Below are 20,396 nucleotides of genomic sequence, written 5' to 3'. Positions count from 1 at the left end.
AAGATGCTTCGGTGGGGACCAGCAAGGTCCTGGGGACTCCCCAAGCGATGGAGAGTCAGGGCACATCTGGAGCAACCAGGTAAGCCCTTTGAAAGTTAAAGTACCCTTCTCAGGGACCCAGAAGTCTACGGACAAGGGATCGTGAAGGGACCTCGAGAGGAACCACTAAATACCAGCCCACTGGACCCTCATGGAGTGTAGGCCAGTAATCTGCAGTGGAATCACTGCTCGGGTCTGGACTACAAGTTGCCCAAAGCACAGCCTCAGGGATTGGCAAAAAGCATATGCTGCTGCAAATGTGCACGGTGTCCAGGGGTTCGGGTTGCACGGTCCCCACGAGAGCTTTGGATCTCAGGTTTGCTGAGAGCACGGATCGGCCTCGGGGAAGCTTGGAAACCCACCTCCTGTGTTGCAATATCTTCGGAGTCCTTCAGGAGCTGCGTAGTTGCAAACAGGACAGATGTGTCTTTGGTGCCTGCCTTGCAGGGGAGTAACTCCTTTACTCCAAGGGAGATTCTTCAGTCATCAAACGTCATGTAGATAGTTGAAGTTCTGGGATTCTGTAGCAGAGTTTCGTCCAGGTAAATCTAAAGTCCTGTAGCCAGGGGTTCCTACTTTATACCCAAGGAAGGGGTGGGACAAACTCTGGGGATCCACCTATGGGAGGGTCAGGACAGAGGGATGGCTACACCCATGTTCTTTGTCCAGTTTCATGCCAGAGCAGGGACTGATAGCCCCTGCAACCGGGTTGAGCTGGACTATGCACAGGGACACCAAATGTGCCCCCAATGCAGACAGGTTATAATGCACTTAAGAGTATATGGTATGGTTGCATCACAAACAATCCCGGAGTAGAGGTTCCGAAGGCTGCAGAGGTGCTCTGCTCATGCAGGTGCACCCTCTCACATAAAACCCAGCACCCTGCCTTCAGGATTGATAAGGCCTGCTGTAGGGGTGACTGATAGGTTTATATGTCCTGTGATATGCATAGATATAGTCAACCTATATCTAAGTAAGGGGTGCATGCACCACCTTACACAGGCTGCTGTAGCAGATCTGCTGTGTCATTTTGAATGATCTCCCAGGGGTGGCATAATACATGCTGCAGCCCCTGAGAAGCCTCTGGGGTACCTATGCCCTAGGTACATAGTATAACATATACTAGGGACTTATAAGGGTACCCCAGAATCCAATCTGAAGTGTACCTAAAGTACATGCTATCAATTTAGAGAGAAATCAGCTAGGCTGGGGTCCTGATTAGCAGGATCCCAGCCAGGCTAAATCAAAAAACAGTGGAGCATCAGCAAAAAGTGGGGGTAACTATAAGAAGCAGATCCTACTCTCCTACATCCTTCATACCATTCTTGGGCATACCATCAAGGGATATGGCTGACAGACGGTCACGAAGTGGGGTCTCTGAATCTCAGAACTGACAGCTTGAACTGGCATTATTTTGCTGATAAAGCTGCAGCTTGCAAATCAGCAGTGCAGAGGCCCCAGAAATCTCTCTGGAGAGGTCTCTCAATGCTTGGGGACCCTGGTGGAGCATGGAAGAGGATGAAGTGTCTTTAATGCCATCCTTGGGTACACAATTAAGGGATATGGTAAACAGCCAATTGCCTGTTTGCGTCTGTGAATGTCATAGCTGACAGCCTGAGCTAGCATTATCTTGCCAATCGCGAGTGGGCGTCTTCTTCCGGGTGTCGACCTGGATGTCTTTGCTCTGTAGGGCACTCATTTGGATTTGTTTGCCTCCTCAAAAAATGCTCACTGCCAGCAGGTCTGCACGCTCCAATATCCATTTAGGGGAGCCTTGGGTGATGCTTTTCAGTTGAGGTGGAACTTTCCACTTTGCTATGCGTCCTCCCCACCCACCAATACTCTTGATTCTTTGACTTTTGAGGAATATTTATCAAGACTGGAGCCAAGTCATTCTTATCATCCCAGATTGGCTCAGAAGGGTGTGGTATGCAAAATGTGTTCTCCCGGTTTCCCCTGCTTCGACTGCCGATGACAGCAGATCTTCTTTCCCCGTCGGAGGCGATGGTTCTGCACCCCAGTCATCAGAGCTTCTACCTTCCTGCCTGTAGATGGAGCAGGGACATTTAAGCTCATTTCAGCTGCCTCCTAGATTTCCTCTTGTCTACTCGCAGTCCTTCCACGAAATCTGTCTACTCTAGGAGGTGGAATATCTTTGTTTCATAGTGTGTATACATCAACCTCGATTACTTGCAGGCCCGGTTGACAGATATGTTTAAGTTCATGCTCTCTTTAGCTCAGAGAGGGTGTGCAGTGGGTACTGTCAAGGGTAATTTTCTGATTTTTTGCTGTTCCTCTGTCTCCAAGACCAGCTTTCCCTGTTTAAATTACTGATTATGATAGTTTCTTAAGAATTTGACTTATCTGTTCTCATTGTATTCTTCTTTCATGCCCTAATGGGATCTTAACCTTGTTGTTCTCTTTTGAATGGAGTCTCTGTTCAAGACCCTTCGTATTTCAAGTTGCATTTGTTGACCATAAAAATGCCCTTTCTGATTGCCATTATGTCATCGAGATGGGTCAGTGAGCTACAAGCGCTGAGTGTGCATCTGCCATACACATCCTTTTTCTCGCTCAAACTGGTGCTGCGAACCGGAGCTGCTTTCTTGTTTCATTCCTTTCACCTGGGTCAGTCATCACCCTGTTATCATTTTATTCCCCACATATCCCTCAAAGAATGAGCAGAAGTTGTATAGCTTGGATCCCAGGGGGGCGGTCAGTGTTTTCATTGACCGGACAAGTCTTCAGAGTAGACAATTGGCTCTTTGTGGGTTATTGTGGCAGTGGGAATGGCAAAGCAGCCCAGACGTGGAGCTTCCTGTTGGATCCTTATTTGTTTTAAAATGTGCTGTGTCTTTGCTGAGAAAGGGAATTCATGAAGTAATCAGGGTCAATCAAACCAGGGCCCAGTGATCATGTCCTATCGTGCTTGCACACCTTTGCTAAGCATTCCTGCTTGGACTCCGAGGTGCACAGGGACGGGCAATTTACCAGATCTTTGCTGCAAGAATTTGTCATCTAACCATCCATCAGCCTACCTCCTGGGGATACTGCATGTGAATCTAATAAATAGGTGAGGAATCTGAAGAATGAAGTATCAATCAGAAGAAAAAGTTGCTTACTTTCAGTAACTATATTTCTGGTGGATAGTCAATTTTCCTGCAGGTTCCTGACCAATTCCATCTGCCTCTCTGTTAATGGATGATCATGCAGGGACAGTTTAATGAGGTTCCAATTAGGGTAGTGCACTGCACTTTATTCATTTGTTGTCACTATGTGTTCACCTTCAAGGAACGGAAAAACAGATGAAAACTAACGTCATTATGCTCTATGGCCTCTGATGTCACCTGATGTCACTTCCAGTGTCAGAACTGCGCCTGTACTCCCTACCAGCTTCAAAAGCTTTAAAGTTTCCAGATCCAGTCAGATGCCTGGGATTATTCAACCAATGAGGAATCTGCTGGTAGATAGAGAACCCACCGGAAAGATAGTTACCAAAGTTAAGTAAATGTTCAAGGCATGTGCGGCTGTAGATATCCCGTGCTGTGCTGACTCCTGCCATCTAGTGTTGGGCCCAGATGTGTGCACATTGTTTTTCTTCGAAGAAGTCTTTTGAATCACAAGGTATAGTGACTCCTGCCTCTTGCTGATAATGAGTATGGTCATGCGCTCCATTGTTAGATTGTTTTCCTTCCACCTTGGGACATGTGCTCTTGTTCTCCTATTTGACAACATTGCAGTGTTCTTTTCCAGTTTACCTTTGTCGGTATTGTATTTCAATTACATGTCCCTTACTCTCCGTCTTGAGTCGACGTTTGATTACTTCCTTAAGCGGGGTCCGGGTCGACCAAGGCCCCTCGTGGGCTTCACCGTTCGGGGTCTACTCCTGTCTCTTGTTCAGGCTCTCCACCATGACTTGACGGTAATCAAATGGACACCATTCCGATATTGTCCTCACTACCATGTGAAATATCCTCGGACTGTCATCCATCAGTTCTGCAATTTGTGCTTGTCGCCCGATCATAACAAAGCTGCCTGCCGCTCGTTCCATTCCAAGAAGACTCTTTGCAACCATTGGGTATGCTGTCTCAAGATATGACACAGGAGAGACAATGACACCACAGACCTCTTCGGTCCCAAGGACATCGAGGGGGCACATCATCCACGACTGTCGGCTCCTAATGAAAAGGCTTTCTTCCCAGAGGCAAGCTCCGGCTCCGGTCTGGAAATCGAAGATCGGCCACCAGCCCAGCAGTTAATGAGTATGGAACCCCTTCCCCTTTGACACTGCTGTCAGGCCGAGCAGCCCTCTGCCAAAGGGCATACAGCCACCCTGGAGCTCCAGAGATAGGCCTTCGGACGACCACTTCTCCAGGCTATGGTCTGCACTGACAAACCCCCTAGGATACTCCGCTCAGCTCTGGTTCGGTGTCGAAGAAACCTTTGAAACTGGCCTGCCAGGTACTCTGACACTGGCACCAAGCCGACCCTCGGTGCCAACCTTCTTCTGCCTAGGTGCCGACCACAACCTTGGTGCTGAAACAACCATCAGAGCAGAAGGATTTGGCATCCAGTAGCAGGATGACATCTGCACTGGCACAATCAAACCGATCCTCCTCAGACTGCAGGTGGAGATCGATACAAGACAGAAACAACTGGTAATCCACCCCTATGGTGTCTGGATCCTTGCCTGCTCTTCAGGGTCTGCTGTTGTTACACCCTTGATATGTCAGCTGTTCTTTAAGGAGGCCTTGGACATTATGATTCTATCAAAGCAGCCCAAAAAAACTGAAAAAGCTACCAACCCCTTACCCCACCCACAACAATCCCCTCACCCTCTTCCTCAGCTATCACCTTCCCCACCTGCTTCTCCAGGGGACCCCCTTGACATCACGCCTCACGGGTCTCCTCACTATGACATGGGTGGGCATGGGGAAGGGGATGACACATTTGACACCCCTCCGCAGGGTGACCTATGGAACTTCTATGATGCAGACCCACCGGAGGACACAGACCCTGACCTGTACCCTGCCCTTCCAGCCTCTCCAGGCAATTTCACGTCCTATCAGGTACTCATTGGTAGGGTTGCCTTAGAGCGACCTTCATACAGAGCCCCTAGAAGAGTACTTCCTTTTTTAAACCCTCTCCTCCACTCCTCTCTCTACTCAGTACCTCCCCATGCTTAAGGGCATGCTACGGCAAACATCTTAAGGGACCCCGTCCAAGCAAGGATCATAACACCTATGGTGGATAAAAAATATAAAGCCCCCCGATCTCCCGACCCCATTTATATTTGTGGCTAGTTCCTACCCGATTCTCTGGTGGTCACTAATGCTCGTAAGCGAGCCAAGTCTCAGTTCAGCATGTATGCCCCACCAGCTGAGAAGGAGAGTAAGTGCATAGATGTGGTGGGCAAAAGGGTTGCCATTCAATCAGCCAACCTATGGTGTATTGCCAGTTCACTCTGCTTTCTTTCAAGATATGATCAAACCCACTGGGACGAGATGGAGGAGCTCCTTCAATACCTCCTCGAGAAGCACAGTAAGAGCGGATATGAAATAGTCTCTGAGGGCAAGCACATATCAAACACTACTATTCGCTGTGCCCTAGATGCTGCAGACACCCCTGCCTGATGGGTAGGAGGGGGGTTGAACATGCCTTTTAATGGTCAGCATCTATTTGGCCCACAGGTGGACCAAATGTTAGAAAACACCAAAAAAGATTGAGACAGCTAAGACAATAGGCACACTTCAGACGCCTTCTTCCCGTGGCTGCTTTAACCGCACAGCCTACCGTGGAGGCTGGAAGCCTCCACGTCTTTCCAGCACACCCAGAGCTTCCCATCGGTGTTAACACTGCACCTTGTCTGTTCACCAAGTGCCTTGTGGTGGTGGCCAAACGCCTGTGCAGACAGGGTGTCCACGTCTTCCCTTACCAGGACAACTTGCACCCGCCACCAACACCACAAACACATTCAGGTCACAACAGACCGTCACAAGTTATGGTTTATCATCAATGCCATAAAATCCCACCTCCAACCTCTCATGGCCCAACCCTACCTGAGGGCTATTTTCAACTCCGAGATAAGCATGGCCTATCCAAGCCCTGCCAGGATTCAGTCTTTTCGTCACTGCTCCCTCTTTTCCAACCAGATCAACTGGTCACGGTCAGAACAGCCATGTACCTCCTAGGTATGATGGTCTCCTGCATTGCTGTAGTACTCCATGCCAAGTTACACATGCATCCATTGCAGTAATCCATAGTGCAACAGTGGTCTCAGGTGGAGGGTCATTGGGACGATCTAGTATTAATCAGCCACCACACTTGTTGCTCTCTGCAGTGGTGGAACACAAACAACCTGTCGCAGGGGTGGCCTTTCCTCGACCCATTTCCGCAGAGGACTGTTACAACGTACGCTTCTCTTATGGGCTGGGTTGCACATTTATGGGACCTCACTGTCCAAGACCAATGAGAGCCCAGACACAGGGACCTCTAAATCAACTACTTGGAACTACTAGACGTTCACCTTGCATTGAAGGCATTCCTACCTCACCTGATAGGCAAGGTTGTTCTTGTCTGGACGGACAACATGACAGCCCTGTTTTACCTTCAGAAACAGGGGGGTACACTATCCCCACAACTCTCGCAGCTATCCCAAGGCATTTGTCAGTGGACTCTCTGCCTCAAAATCCATTTACTAGCGGAGTACCTTCTAGGGATGGACAACGACTTGCTGACCTCCTCAGTAGGATGCGGCAGCAAATCCATGATTGGGAAGTCCACCCGCAAGTCCTCCTCCGCTACTTCCTGAACTGGTGCTTTCCACAATTTGGACCTGTTTGGAACAGCAGAAAACGCTAAATGCCCAAACTTCGCCTCCAGGGTCCCACACCCACAGTACAGCAACAATGCACTATGGATGAACTGGTCAGGCATATTTGCCTATTCTTTTCTGTCTCTCCTTCTTCTGTTTGTGGTTCAGAGGCTTCGGCAGACTTCCCTCACTCTTATCCTGGTGGCTCCCACATAAGCCCGCCAACTCTGGTTCACAACTCTGCTTGAACTCTTTCCGGTTCGGCATAAGAGGATCCCCAACTGTCCAAACCTTCTCCCCCAGAACCATGGAGTAAACAGGCTCCCAGGTCTTTCAACCTTGCGATCTGGCTCCTGAGGTCTTAGAAAAAGTGCTCAGACCTACCACCCGGGCCCGCTATGCGTGGAAGAGATTTGTGTGCTACTGTCACACAAAAGATATTGATCATTTTAAAGACACAGTGCAGGACATTGTTTGCTATTTACTTGACTTGCAGGTTTCTGTTCTAGTCTTCACCTTCATACAACTACTCCTGGCCACCGTGGCTGCCTACCTCCAAAACAGACAGGATTCTGGTCATTAAAGCCTTCATGCAGGGTGTCAAAAGGGTCATTCTTCCTTGGGTCCCACCAGCCCTGTCATGGAATCCCAACCTTGAACTCACAAGACTCAGTGGCCCTCAGTTTGAGTCCCTCCACTCCTGTCCTCTTCAGTTCCACTCTTGGAAGGTGCGTTTCTGGTTGCTGTCACTTTACTCAGGGAATGTGTGTGAGCTACAGGCATTTACCCTGGAAGAACCCTTTTTACAAGTTCATAGGGACTGGGTTGTCCTTCACACCAACCCCAAACTCCTCCGTAAGGAGGTCTCTCACTTCCACTTTAACCAGTCCATTGAACCTCCTGTGTTTTTCCTTCAACCTGATTTAGTTGCGGAATGGGCTCTCCATACTTTGGATGTTAAAACCAAACCATTTAGGAAAACAAAACAAATCTTTCTTGCTTTCTCTAAACCCCTTAAAGGGAAGGCTCTATCTAAATCAGGCATTGCCAGATGGATCATCAGATGCACCCAAACATGCCAGCAGCATAGTTGCAGCCTTGTTATACGGATGTGGGACCCTGCAGTGCCGGGGACCACTGTTATCGATTTATGGCCGTCAGAGGATTTACTGAAAGGGTAGTATGGACGTGAGACCCTGCATACCGCGCCCGAGAATATCGAGTTATGGCGGTCAGAGGTTAAAGGGTATCACGGATGTGAGAGTCTTCAGTACCCGTCCGAGAATATGGATTTTTGTCAGACGGTTTGGTTAAAGGGTAGTACGAACGTGAGACCCTGCACATTGCGCTTACGGTATAGAGAGGTTTTAATTATTGATAACACTGATGTGAGAGCCTCCAGTACCGGGGCCCAGATTACTGATTTGCGATCATGGGGTTTAGTAAAAGGCTAACGCGGATGCATTCTAGCTGTGAATTCCTGCAGGTGAGTGATCACGTTAACTTGGGACATGAAGGGTATTAGATGTATAATGAAGGGTATTAGATGTATAATGAAGGGTATTAGATGTATAATGAAGGGCTATTAGATGCATAATATCCCATGACACCAGTAACGACCTTTCATTTTATTCTTTCCTCTTAGATGTTTCGCTTCATTCGAAATACACTGGGGCAGAGGAATCTAGCAGCTAAAACATTGGTGGATGAAAGATTTCTAATTTAATGCTCTGCACGCACGAAAGATTGTTTTCGAAATCTATTGATGGAATCAACGGAAATATCTCTGTGAAACAGATGAGAATGTTTTGTACATATTGTTCCAGGTCTATATGTAATCTTTTATACTGTAAATTTGTCGAAAGTTTTTTGTATATTTTGCGAATATTTTCAGTCAGGTGGTTAACAGAGTATACTTAAACTCATTCTGTCATCTTGTTTTTCGTATCAGAATAGGGAAATATTTGCGGTAGATTTAAAACTGCATTCCAAGAGTATTGCTGTGCAAGCCCACCTAGGAAATAAGGGTGATGCCGTCCAACTGTCTGCCAGTCGATACACGTCATCGCCCAGTGCAGCACCTGGATAAAGACTGGAGGGATGGTTTATGTATGCACATGTGCTGCTATGAGACAAAGCCTGTGTAGTTTCCAAGGTCATCTCTGAAAAGGGAATTACGCTCAGTTCATCACTGCCCTCCCCACGTATTACAGGACTGGAAATAGCTATATCACACATTCCATCTGCGCGAGAAAAATCTAAAGCACAACATTTACATAGGCAGTGCGTCATTTGCAGGCTTCAGTATCTCAAATTATCCCTTCATTGCGGACTAGTATTCCAGAGAAGGTAAGGCAAAGTGATGTGCAAAGAAAGCATCCCCTGCTCTTCTGAGACTGGAAATGATCCGGATATATTCAACTCTAAGTGTCGAGCTCTTCAGTTATTGCTTTACCACTACTTAGACTTAGACACTTGGATTTATATTTCCTTTGCCTTCACTTTTACGTTATGAGCTTTTGACAGGTTAAGGAACGCCAGGCATGCGCATTGCTGTCAAAGCCCCAATCCCCTACCCCCCCCCCTCCCCCCGGACCTATTTCTGTCATCTCTTTTCGTTGCTCTCCAAAGAATTCATTCAATTCTACGAGTGACGAGAACCCATTGAGAAATAAGAGACCTCATTCTCTTGGAGACTAACGTCTCCTTCAAATTGAATGCTGTATGTAATCACAATTCATGTAAATGCTATACCCCTTAACACACAATTCATTTTATAATAACATCTGGAAAATAAAGATTATTGCCCTGAAAGAGATTATCTACTGAATTTTGAAGAAGCCTGCCTCAGCTTCTCAAGCAGGTGGCAGGTGAGTCAACATGCTCCCGACATACCCATTCCTCACTTTATCCGCCCTTTCCATGCCAGAATCATGCCCCGGAAGACTCCCCTGTGTTGGAGTGCTGCACAGAAAGCTGTCAGTAAGATTCCTTTTAAAAAGCACAGTATTTGCCAACTTGTGCTTATGAAGGAGATGCGCAAGTGTATGGCCCACAGTTGCTTGCAAGGTACATGGTAGGTCATGACAATTATTCATGACTAGATTTGTCCCTCCTTGTTATGCGCAAACGTGCTAGATCTGTCATTCAGGAAGTCAACAGGAAATACTTCAAAAAGAGCATGAAAGTAACCGATTCTTATAGACTTCCGTGTGTACCCAAGATCTCATTGCACATGCAGTTAGTGCCCATCCACAATGCTTTTACCTGTTGGCATCAACACCGTTCTTCACTGTTCTTCCCTGCCTTACTTCTTCTTTCATCATCCCATTCGTGGGGTGGAATCTGAACAGCGTAAATCTACCTTCACCAAATCTAGCTCGGTGCCTACCTGCTAGGGAGCAGCAAATCAATAAGCCCTGGAAATGTTTGCACACTGACCTGACAATGCCCCTTGTCATACACCATGAGGTGAATGCTTAAATGGTCAAAAGAGAAACAAGCACGATAAGTCCTTCACTGAGTAGATAATGCTTCGTAGTCCAAGGAGATATGCAATGTTAGAACTCAAAACCTCCAATCAACTTATGGAAGGACTTGGCCGTTGTCTTCAGACATTTATGTTGCATAGCATTCCCAGTTAGAGAAATGTCAATTCTGGATCATTTTGCATAATCTGTTAAAAGCAAGTGGATGTAGGTCTATACTTAGACTGTCTTTGTCAGTTCTGAAATGGAGGCAGATGAAAAGACCTGCACACTGTGCACAACTTTAATTTAATCTTTTTACAGCTTCTCTTTTCTAACGTTGCTCTCTGAAATTCATCCAAGCTTCATGGACTTTCTGCATGTAAATGCTCCCTTTTTTCACAGCAGAAAGTGATTTTCTAAACATTCAGTATTTTGGGCTTACGGCTTCCACATCAGCTGTTACTATGTGTCTTTTGGACAAGATAAGTTGGAAAATCATGGCTCCAATACATTTTCTATATTTTGACCGGATGCTAATGACCCGATAATTCCAAAATAGGATTGATTCTCTGTTGGACCCCTAGACGATTATCTTCAACTGTATTTTTTAGCAGTAGTGGTTATAGACAAAGACAATCTCCTTGCAAGGGAACTCTTTGTGTACTGTAGCACTAGAGTCTGCCTGTCACGGAAGCTTCTGATGGTCTGGTAACCTGTGGTCAATTATAGGTAAATATTTGAACGCTATCAATGTCTAAGGCTTGCAAAGAGCTTGTCCTTTTTGAGCTATTGATAACATAATAGAGATGCAATGCCCAGAAAAGTGAGGATGTCATCTGATCGTTAGAAGAAGGCGAAGCAACTTGGTTGAGTCGGCAAGAGCTAGGGAAACCTGTCCGTCTACACAATCTTGCAGTCTTGCAGAAGAAGGCAGTAAGGCTGAGTTGAGGATGGTTCCTCAATGCAGTGTAGCCCAAGAATGACGTAGTTTACTACCTCATGTTTCTGTGAGGATAGTACAGTCTACATTGGTTTGTTGGCAATATTCGGTAATACAATGATATCACCTGTTCTAAGGTGTTTCCCTTAAATCATCACCAGCAACAAGAGTATAGCCAACAGGTACCTCAGCATCAGGGTGTTGCTCTCTAACCCTTACAGTTTCAGGGTTTTTCAATGGCTCCTAATTTAATTATTTATGCTGTAAAGAAGGGGGGCGGTTGATGCCGTTCTATAGGTTGGAAACGCCCCTGTGGTGGTATATGATACACAAATTAGTTTAGAGTTTGACATTTTGGTTCATTAGCCATGTTTCTATGAAGCTGTTTCTTCAAGTTATTTTGTGACCTTCTCCTTGGTTTTATATATATATATATATATATATATATATATATATATATATATATATATATATATATATATATACTCTCTCAGAAATGGCTTATTTGAGCTGCAAGGGTTGTTTGCTTTGTTTTCTTTTGTTGCTTTTTAGAATGATACAGTAGTCCTTCAGGGTAAGCTACATTTCTTACACAAAGGCTTTTCTGAATTTCATGTGTCCAAGACTTTTCCTGTTCTAGCTTTGTTTCCTCCACCTCACCCAGAGATCAGGTCAGCATTGCAAGTCTGATAATTCTGATGGATTCCTCACCCACTGAATATCCCAATGTGCCAGACTGGATCTGGATTTTTGACTTGCTCCTTTGCTTGTGGTTTTTAGGTTCAGGTCACCACTGGAGGTTGTGCGACAAATGTTCTCTCATGCACCTGAAGGCAGCCAGCTACCAGGAAACTAAACTCAGTCACAGAACTTAAAATGCAGGGCAGATCATATTGAAAGTAATAGTTCTGCGGTCATGGAGCTGCTCCTGCTCCAAGTTTCGGGGCTGCTCCCGCACCAAGTGCCAGTCCTGCACCAAGTCCTAACTAAGTAAGTAATAGTTCAAGTCCTGTTATAAGCGCAAGAAGGCCAAGCGGGACTTGCCCCTGACAATTAATAATTTTAGAAAAACAGTTCTAAAAGACCAATATTATTCCTCATTGCTCCCTGTCACTGCTTACTCCCCAGTGCACAATATATGTGCATTCAGTAGAACTTCATGATTATAAATAATCATGGGCTTCACCTATTTTTCCAAATGTATTTCTAAACGAACTTATCCAAAACACAGATTAAAAAGCGACACATGCTCAAACAATTTTTTATTAATAGTTCAATTAAAAAAATGCACAGAATAATGTTGTGCCACATGAAAAGTTCTGAAATTGGGTGGTAGCGGGGCATATTGAGCCGATCTCAAGTCATACTACGTCCACTGCACAAACTGATTGGAGGGATTCTCTGGTATTCTTGAAAATGTTGATCTGCAAGGATGAGAATACCCAACGTTAAAGCTTTTAAAAAGGGATTAGGGCCCTAGGAGACGCTACATTCCTGGATGTAGTTATGTTTGTGGAATCTCACTGCAGTATCAGTAAATTAGCGATAAAGATATGGAACCAGATGTGGATGCTGTTTGTGGTGCTAGTTATCCAGAAGGGCCCACTCTGCTGCCAATATCAAGAGGGACTATGTTTTGCCTATGCCATTGACAGTGAACCGGACAGGTTTAAAATATTAGCTCTTTTAAGAACACTAGTTCATAGTTGATTGTAGTTGACCGTGTTTCTTTTGCAAACATTTTGGATTTTGCAAAACTGACATAAGGGGAATTTCTCAGTAGATATCAAAAAGTGAGTCTATTTTGGCGATAAAATACAAAAAAGGTTTTATGCCTCTGTAAATGTACAGTCAGTTGACTTGGCTGTCTTTCCATTTTGCATTATGTGGCTTCTGCCAATGAACGTACATGCTGGGGCTCATAGTTTCCGCGGGCCATAATTACACATGGAAAGTAATATTATTTCATGTGGATAGTCTATTGCTTTTCCAGGTTCACAATTCCCACTCCTCCTACCTTTAGATTATTTTTGCTTTTAATGTTACCACCTCTTTGACGTGGGTGGGACTGTCCACAACAGAGGTCCTAGTATCTGGACGGCACCAGTCAGTGCTGACTACCTGGGTATCAAATGCCACCTAGTGCCTAAGATATGGAAAATTTTAAAGGCTGGCGCTAAGAAAGTTTTGAACATATTCGAAATCCCTAATTAAATTTGAAATGTTTACCGGATACAAAATGTCCACTGTGTTTGCTTAGTTATCATCTTCCGTTTTGATTTTATAGGGTTGAAAGATTGTACGGTCTTCTTTCCATTTGCACATACAATTTAAAGAAACCTATCCAAACTAACATTTTAGCAAGATATATTTGTACATCTCAGAATCTGTCTGCTTAATTATTGCCAAAAAATAATTAACTGTATTAAATAATTGCAGAATAAAATACTGCAACTTTGTATTGTGTACATATAGATGCAAACCCTTCAGAAATGTGAAATAGTTGGCCAGAATTCTAAAATCTGCATCAGTTTTATACATATAACAAAAACCAAATGTGCTATAGTTTTATCCGTGACATGCAACATTTGATACATTTGAAATGATCTCTTTTTAATAAAGTTTCTTTAAACAAATTGATAGACTAACGTGTGTTTTTTAATCAATCTATAGACGTGGGGATAAAATACATTGAGTAAATCTAAATGTCTTTAATGCTTAATGAAATTCATTTGTTCTGTAGAGCACTGCATCCTTGTGGATGTTTTACACATTTTAAAGCATGATTTCTGAGAGTGCACATTTCCGTTTGAGTGAATGAAAGGGAGTATTGCTGGTTGCACAGCTACCTAATTAACAAACGGAGTTAAGATGGATACTATTCGTTCTGTAGATTCTTTTCCCTTGAATTTATCCCATGTATAGGCTGGAATTGTTGAGCTTTTTTCCAAATCGTGTTTAATCGATTTATGGCAAGAGAAACATCAATACAAATTCAGTACAGCAGAACAGTACTCCTGTACTTGAGATAAAATGACTGATCCTAATGCTTGGAGCGTGATGCAAAATCACCCCTATAAGCAGATTGTTACCCTCGTTTTTCTTCCTAATCCACTCCCCATCCCCCTAAGATGCACATTCCATCAAGAATAGGACCCGTGTTCCCCTTTAGTTCAGGGTCATAGCCTCAAAGCTCTCCATGCCTTTGTAATTATTCAACCATTTGTGGCTAGTATCTTAAAAGCTACATTTCCGACAGGTACTGGACCCACTTACTTTAGATTTTACTAAATTACTTGCACGCGTCACTAAGATCGTGAATAATCTTCACCATAGCTTGTATTTGCCATATGTTATTTTTGCAATGTTCAGCCGTCTGATCGTTCTTTTTTACAGTGAACAGCTATCAGTTTCTTGGCTGCTCCCTCGAACTATTTGTGTGACCCAGGTCTTCTGTCCGAAACTCCTCTTGGTACATTTTCACCTGACAGAAAAAGAGTATTCACACTCTGGGAGCCACACCACCAACACTGATTGGAGGTGGTCGATCTTGAGCAGTTACAGATTGGTCAGGTATCGCTGGTATATTCATTTAAACTGTAACTCTCTTTGTATACATTTTTTAATGTTGGACCACAGGTCCTCCAACTCTGGTAGTGGTTACCCTTCTCAAGACTGGTACTTCCCACGCAAATCCAACCCACTTTCCTACACAAGTCTCTGCAACCTTCATATCAATCCCCTAAACCTCATATAGCACATTGCTAGCAGTTCCTTGTCTGGCAGAATCTGCTGACTGCCTCTTTGTTAACAGGTTTCAGCACCCAATGACAAATCTATACCTACTGCATTTTCACGCTCAAGCACTCCAGAATCTTTCTTACACGCTTCAAAAGATTTAATTGGCCATTTGTCAAGTATTTCCACAGAGCAACATGGAGAACCCAATTTACCCTGCGCCACACCCATGTCATTGAGGAGAACCCCATCGTTAGAGCACATGGGTATCCAGATTTGTAACATGCAGACACGAAAACCCTCTTGACAAATGCATTTACGCTGACTTAACATAATGTATAAATCACACATTAAAATGTAAAGAAAATCCACTATTCATGCAGAATATACAATGTCAAATGTGCAACTGTATGTAATTCCACAACCAAGAATGCAGCCAAGTAACAATTCCTCACCGATGAGACCTCTGCAACAAACTGCTGACTCATGTTTATTGCCAAAGATGACTCCTTAGATTAATACCTAGCTAACAGAAGACGCCACTGTCACCAATACCCATCTGCAAATCAGAAGAATAGTTAGGGGCTAGTGGGTGATTCCCAAATCGATCGTTATGAACACCTTCATGCCCATCACTGAAATCGGACACACAATGAGAATTTCAGCAGCTTTGTCAGTGAATAAAAGACCTGGTCATCTTGCCAAGGAACTTACGGGACAGGTGAACAACATTACTACAAGGGACAGATGAAGAACATTACTAGCAGTATAATATTCATATAATTGATTCCACATTGATCCCGGTGCGCCCCGAATTCCCCAGGCCATCGGCGATGTCACAGCAAATTGACACCTTTAAGGAGGCCATGCTGCAGATATTTCGTGTTCTTCCAGCTCCTTCTATGTACCTTTGGGACCCAAGGATCTGCGGGAGCCTACTGACAGGTTGCCACTGGTGGATCTGTGCTTGGCTCCTTCTGACCCCTAGGAGTCATTACAGGCCCCTATAATAATTCAAGTACAAACTTAAACCCCAGAGCCAAGACCTGCGCTGGTCACTTCCTTGTCAACTCAGGTATTGATGCCATGACTGCTGGAGAGGATCTTATTCTGATGTCTGACCCCAACCGATGATGCGCTATGAAATTACTTAAGTGCAACCTGTCGCCATACCGCCTGACTAATCTTTACTTCTACCAGTGCTGATGCATCATCAGATTTTCCATATTCTTTTTTTTGCTCTAATTCTTAGTAAAGCTTACCTCAACACAGAGTTGATAGTAGGGATGGGAATGATCTATCCCCTCATTATGATGATGGAACTTTTTACATAAAAACTTAGTGTTGAATTCACAATTTGGACCACCAACAAAACAGACTGCATATTTTCAATAGTAGTCTGATGAGCAGCTAAGGTCTTGAACCTGCAAGTTTCCTCTGTTAAGACCAAGGCGGATGTCCTTATGGAAACTTTGCACCCTGAGCCAGCTACGTCTCCCTTTCAACAAGCCCATCACTGATACCTTAATAAGCACCTGATCAAAGGCCTGTTCCTCCCCACCGCTGAATTGGCAGATGGCCAGACATTATCAGCCTGCACCTTGTGATCCTGGTTTCAACATTCTACTCCAGAGTCTGGTTGTTCAGGCTTCAACCAGAAAGATGAACCTCACTTAATTTCTCATGACTCCTACAGATAGGGAGTTTAAAAGGTATGAGGCATTTGAAAAAAAACATTTCTCTTCGACTAGCCTTGCATTACGATTGGTCAATTTATTGGGTTGATATACATGTGCCTTCTGGGATATGGCTAGCAAGATCTTGCTGGAGGTGCTAGAAGATCTTGGGGCCTCACTGGTCATAGAATTCAGTATTTTCAATATTCGGCCAAATACGCGAGTTGTGGTATCTTTAATACTACTGATTATCTGGAAAGGGCAGTTGGCACCAGTGTGGTGCTCCACCACCATGCGTGGATGGGCTCCCCGGGACTTTCTGAAGATGCCCAGGCCTCACTCAAGTTTGACTTTTGCTGCTTCACTCTAGTTTCTTGCATATAGGCAACATCCATCTCCCCTGCCATTGTTGCAGTCACTCCACGGCTTTCGAAGCCGGGGACATGGATCTTGCAGGCAACCTGCAGGCCAGCAAGGGTGCCAGTTCTCCCAGTGCCCTTCCTCTGGGGCAACAGTCACCAAGCCGCTTTAGCTTTCCGTTAGTGGTGCACAGCCGCCCTATGGGAGGCAGGAACCAGCACATTCTCCCTGGATGGCGATACATCACATCCTACAGATGGGTCCTTCAAATTTTCTGCATTGCTAGGCCTTACCCTTTCTTTCTGCTCTGCTAAAATCCCCCCCCCCCCCTTCAACTCCTTAACATCAGAACAAATCTCTAAGGAATACCTATCCTTTCTGCTGCAAGAACTGCAAGTTTTACTTTTCATGTCTATCAAGTTCTAGACTTGGAATTGGGAAATTAGTGCTACTCACACTATTTCCTTCTGTTGAAGAATGATGCAGGCTTTGGTCCAATTTAGACATTAAACCTCTGAATGCCTTCCTGCTGCAGAACAATATTAGGATGTTCTTGCGGGCCCTCGATCATGTCTGCCCCGCACCCAAGTAATGGAATGGTGTCCTTGGACCTGCAGGTTGCGATTTTGTTATATACACATAATGCAGTTCCACAGACATTACCAGCAGTTGAAGGTAGGCCTGGAGCATTTTCAATTTGTCGTGCTCCCCTTCGGTCTCACCAGTGCCCTTTGGGTGTTCACAAAAGTGATGGTGGTGGTCGCTTCCTATCTTTGGGTGATGGAAATTACAGTCTTCCCGAAACTTGATGGCTGGCGTTTGAAGGCAGGCTGGCGACAGTCAGTCATAGACTACCTCCAGCTAACGATGAACCTCCTGACTTTGTTTGACTTCACAATCAATGAGCTGAAATTGCACCGGACTGTTGCAGAGGCTTCCTCTCATTGGAGCTGTCCTGGATATGGTACAGTTCAGGGCATTTCCTCTGTTGCAAGAAGTCCAGGATATCCAGGCTATTACCTAATATATCTGAAAGAAACACGTTAGTTAGATTCCTCACCTTAGAATATCCCCAGGCGTCAGGCTGGATCCTGAAAGATTTTTGTAGCAATACCCCTTGCGCGTCGCTAGGCGTCGTCTGCAGCTTCGTGTCCATCGTTGGTGTCGTGCGCCGGAATGACGTCGTCGGAGTACTTAGACGCCGCCCTCGCGCGCTGACGTCAGTTCTTCTTTTTTCCGCACCAGACAGCGCCGATCCGGGAAGAGCTTACCCCTTAGTCAATTTTTGACTAAACTTTTTGACTCTTTTTGGTCTTCTGTCGACTCGACTCTGGTGCCGGTAGGATGCCTGGGTTTAAAGCCTGTGACTCCTGTCATCGACTGATGTCGGTGACGGACCACCATCGCCGGTGCCTTTACTGCCTGGGGGCCGACCACGACGCGGAGTCGTGCCCCGATTGTCAGGCCTTGACCTCGAAAGCTAGGCGGGAGCGGTCCCGTAAGCTTCTCGAGCTTCGGCTCCGCGCCGCTCACGGTCCCGGTCCAGGAGGAGGTCCAAGGACTGGTCGCGGAGCCGCAGTCACCATCATCACTCGTCGGGCTCAAAGTCTTCGGGTAAGTCGAAGCGATCAAAGAAGTCCAAGAGGCGACACCGCTCTTTGGACTCCCCTCGCCGGTCGCGCGACTCGGCCGAGGGTCAGGGTGGTCCCACAGCCGCAGGAGCCGCGTCCATCTCCATACCCGCCGGTCCCTGGGACTGACGCGACTCTGGCTGAGGTCAGTGCCTTCCTCTCGGCCATGAGGGGCCTGGCTCCACTGTCGACGCCTGCCGGCGCGCCTTCGGGCCCCACGGGCTCGACTGGGCGACCTCGCGTGCCGGCCGCTCCGGCCCCGGCGCCGTCAACGACTTCGGTCCCGACGCCGCAGGTCCCCGAGGGATCCAGGCCTGGATCTCTGTCGGCGCCGGTCGACCTCACGCCTCCTCCTCCGCTGGCGCCGACACCGGTTCCACCTCCGGCACCGTCTCCGGACGACGCCGTTCCCCGCTTTAGCCCCTGTCTGGACCCGGCACAGGAGCGGCGCCGCCCGGCGCCACACCCAACGCCGATAGAGGAGCGTTTCATCTACCGCCCGGCTCCGATCATTCCTCCTGTTTATCAGGAATCGGATGACGGGAGCGACTGGGAGGGGTCTGAGGACCCTATGGCCATCCAGGGCCAACTTTCACAGGACTGGGCAGACGAACTGGGGGATGCCAGTGGTCTGGACACTTCACCGGACGCTGGTTTCATCTCTCCTCCGACTGTGGCCTCGGAGGAAGGTGCAGCTTTCTCAGTGGTGCTGCGCAAGGCGGCCGAAGCCCTGGGGCTCGAGTTGCCTGCTGTGGCCGTGAGAACTAATATCCTCACAGAGGTGCTTCAACCGTCAGCAAGCTCCACAGAGCCTCTGCTGCAGTTCAATGAGGCCCTCATCGACGTTCTGCAGGGCACTTGGTCCAAGCCCTCAACAGTTCCTCCTGTGGATCGGAACGCGGCCCGGCGCCACCGCCCTGCTCCGAACGACCCCAGTTTCCTGTCCCAACACCCCACCCCGAGAGCCTGGTTATCCAGGCCTCCACTTCCCAATCCTCCTTCCCGTCCGCTCCTCCGGATCGGGAATCCAAGAGGCTGGAACAGTTCGGAAAGAAACTGTTCTCTTCCCTGAGTTTGGGCCTGCGGTCTTTGAACACCGCTTGCCTCTTGGACCGTTTCTCCCACTCTCTGTGGGATGCGGTGGAGGACGTGCTGCCCCTGTGTCCGGAGGAGGCCCGGACCCGTCTCTCCCAGGCACTTGCTGACGGGCAAGATGCAGCGCGGCATGCCATACGGTGTGGACTTGACACCACAGACCCGCTGGGTAGGGCGATTTCCACCACGGTGGCGCTCCGGCGCCACGCCTGGCTGCGGTCCACGTCTTTTTCGGGGGATGTCCAGAGTACCCTCATGGATATGCCCTTTGATGGCGCTCGCCTTTTTGGTAAGAAGGCGGATAGTGCGCTGGCTCGTTTTAAGGACTCCCGGGCTACGGCCACGTCCTTGGGTCTCTCGGCCCCACGGCCGCAAACTTCCGCCTTTCGCCCCTTTCGTGGCCAAGGAAGGGGCGCCTCCTCATGTCCGCCTAGCCACCGGCCGCAGAACCAACCTGCACGCGGTCGCGGATGTGGGTTCCGCCGTGGCGGTACTAGAGGACAACGTGCCGGTCACTCCACATCCACCCCGGCAGCATCCGCCTCAAAGCCCTTCTAGTCAGAGCTTTCAGGCCCATTCCACGCCAGTGGGCGGCAGAGTTCGCCATCACCTGCTCCACTGGCGCTCCATCAC

The 20,396-nt window shown here is 46.9% G+C and overlaps 1 protein-coding gene across 1 annotated transcript in view; it reads left to right on the top strand.

Annotated features, from left to right (window-relative positions):
- Window positions 1-13,899, top strand: part of TMEM67 (transmembrane protein 67) — a 1,162,308-nt gene extending 1,148,409 nt beyond the window's left edge. The window contains exon 28 of the mRNA XM_085605278.1: window positions 8,499-13,899. Within this exon, the coding sequence (XP_085461404.1) occupies window positions 8,499-8,579 (81 nt within the window). The 3' untranslated portion in view covers window positions 8,580-13,899. The remainder of the gene's footprint in view (window positions 1-8,498) is intronic.
- The last annotated feature ends 6,497 nt before the right edge of the window (window positions 13,900-20,396 follow it).

Source organism: Triturus cristatus, chromosome 5_1 (assembly GCF_964204655.1).
Source record: "Triturus cristatus chromosome 5_1, aTriCri1.1, whole genome shotgun sequence".
Lineage (NCBI taxonomy): Eukaryota > Metazoa > Chordata > Amphibia > Caudata > Salamandridae > Triturus > Triturus cristatus.
The sequence above is the reverse complement of the archived record's forward strand: the minus strand, read 5'-3'. Positions and strand labels throughout refer to the sequence as shown.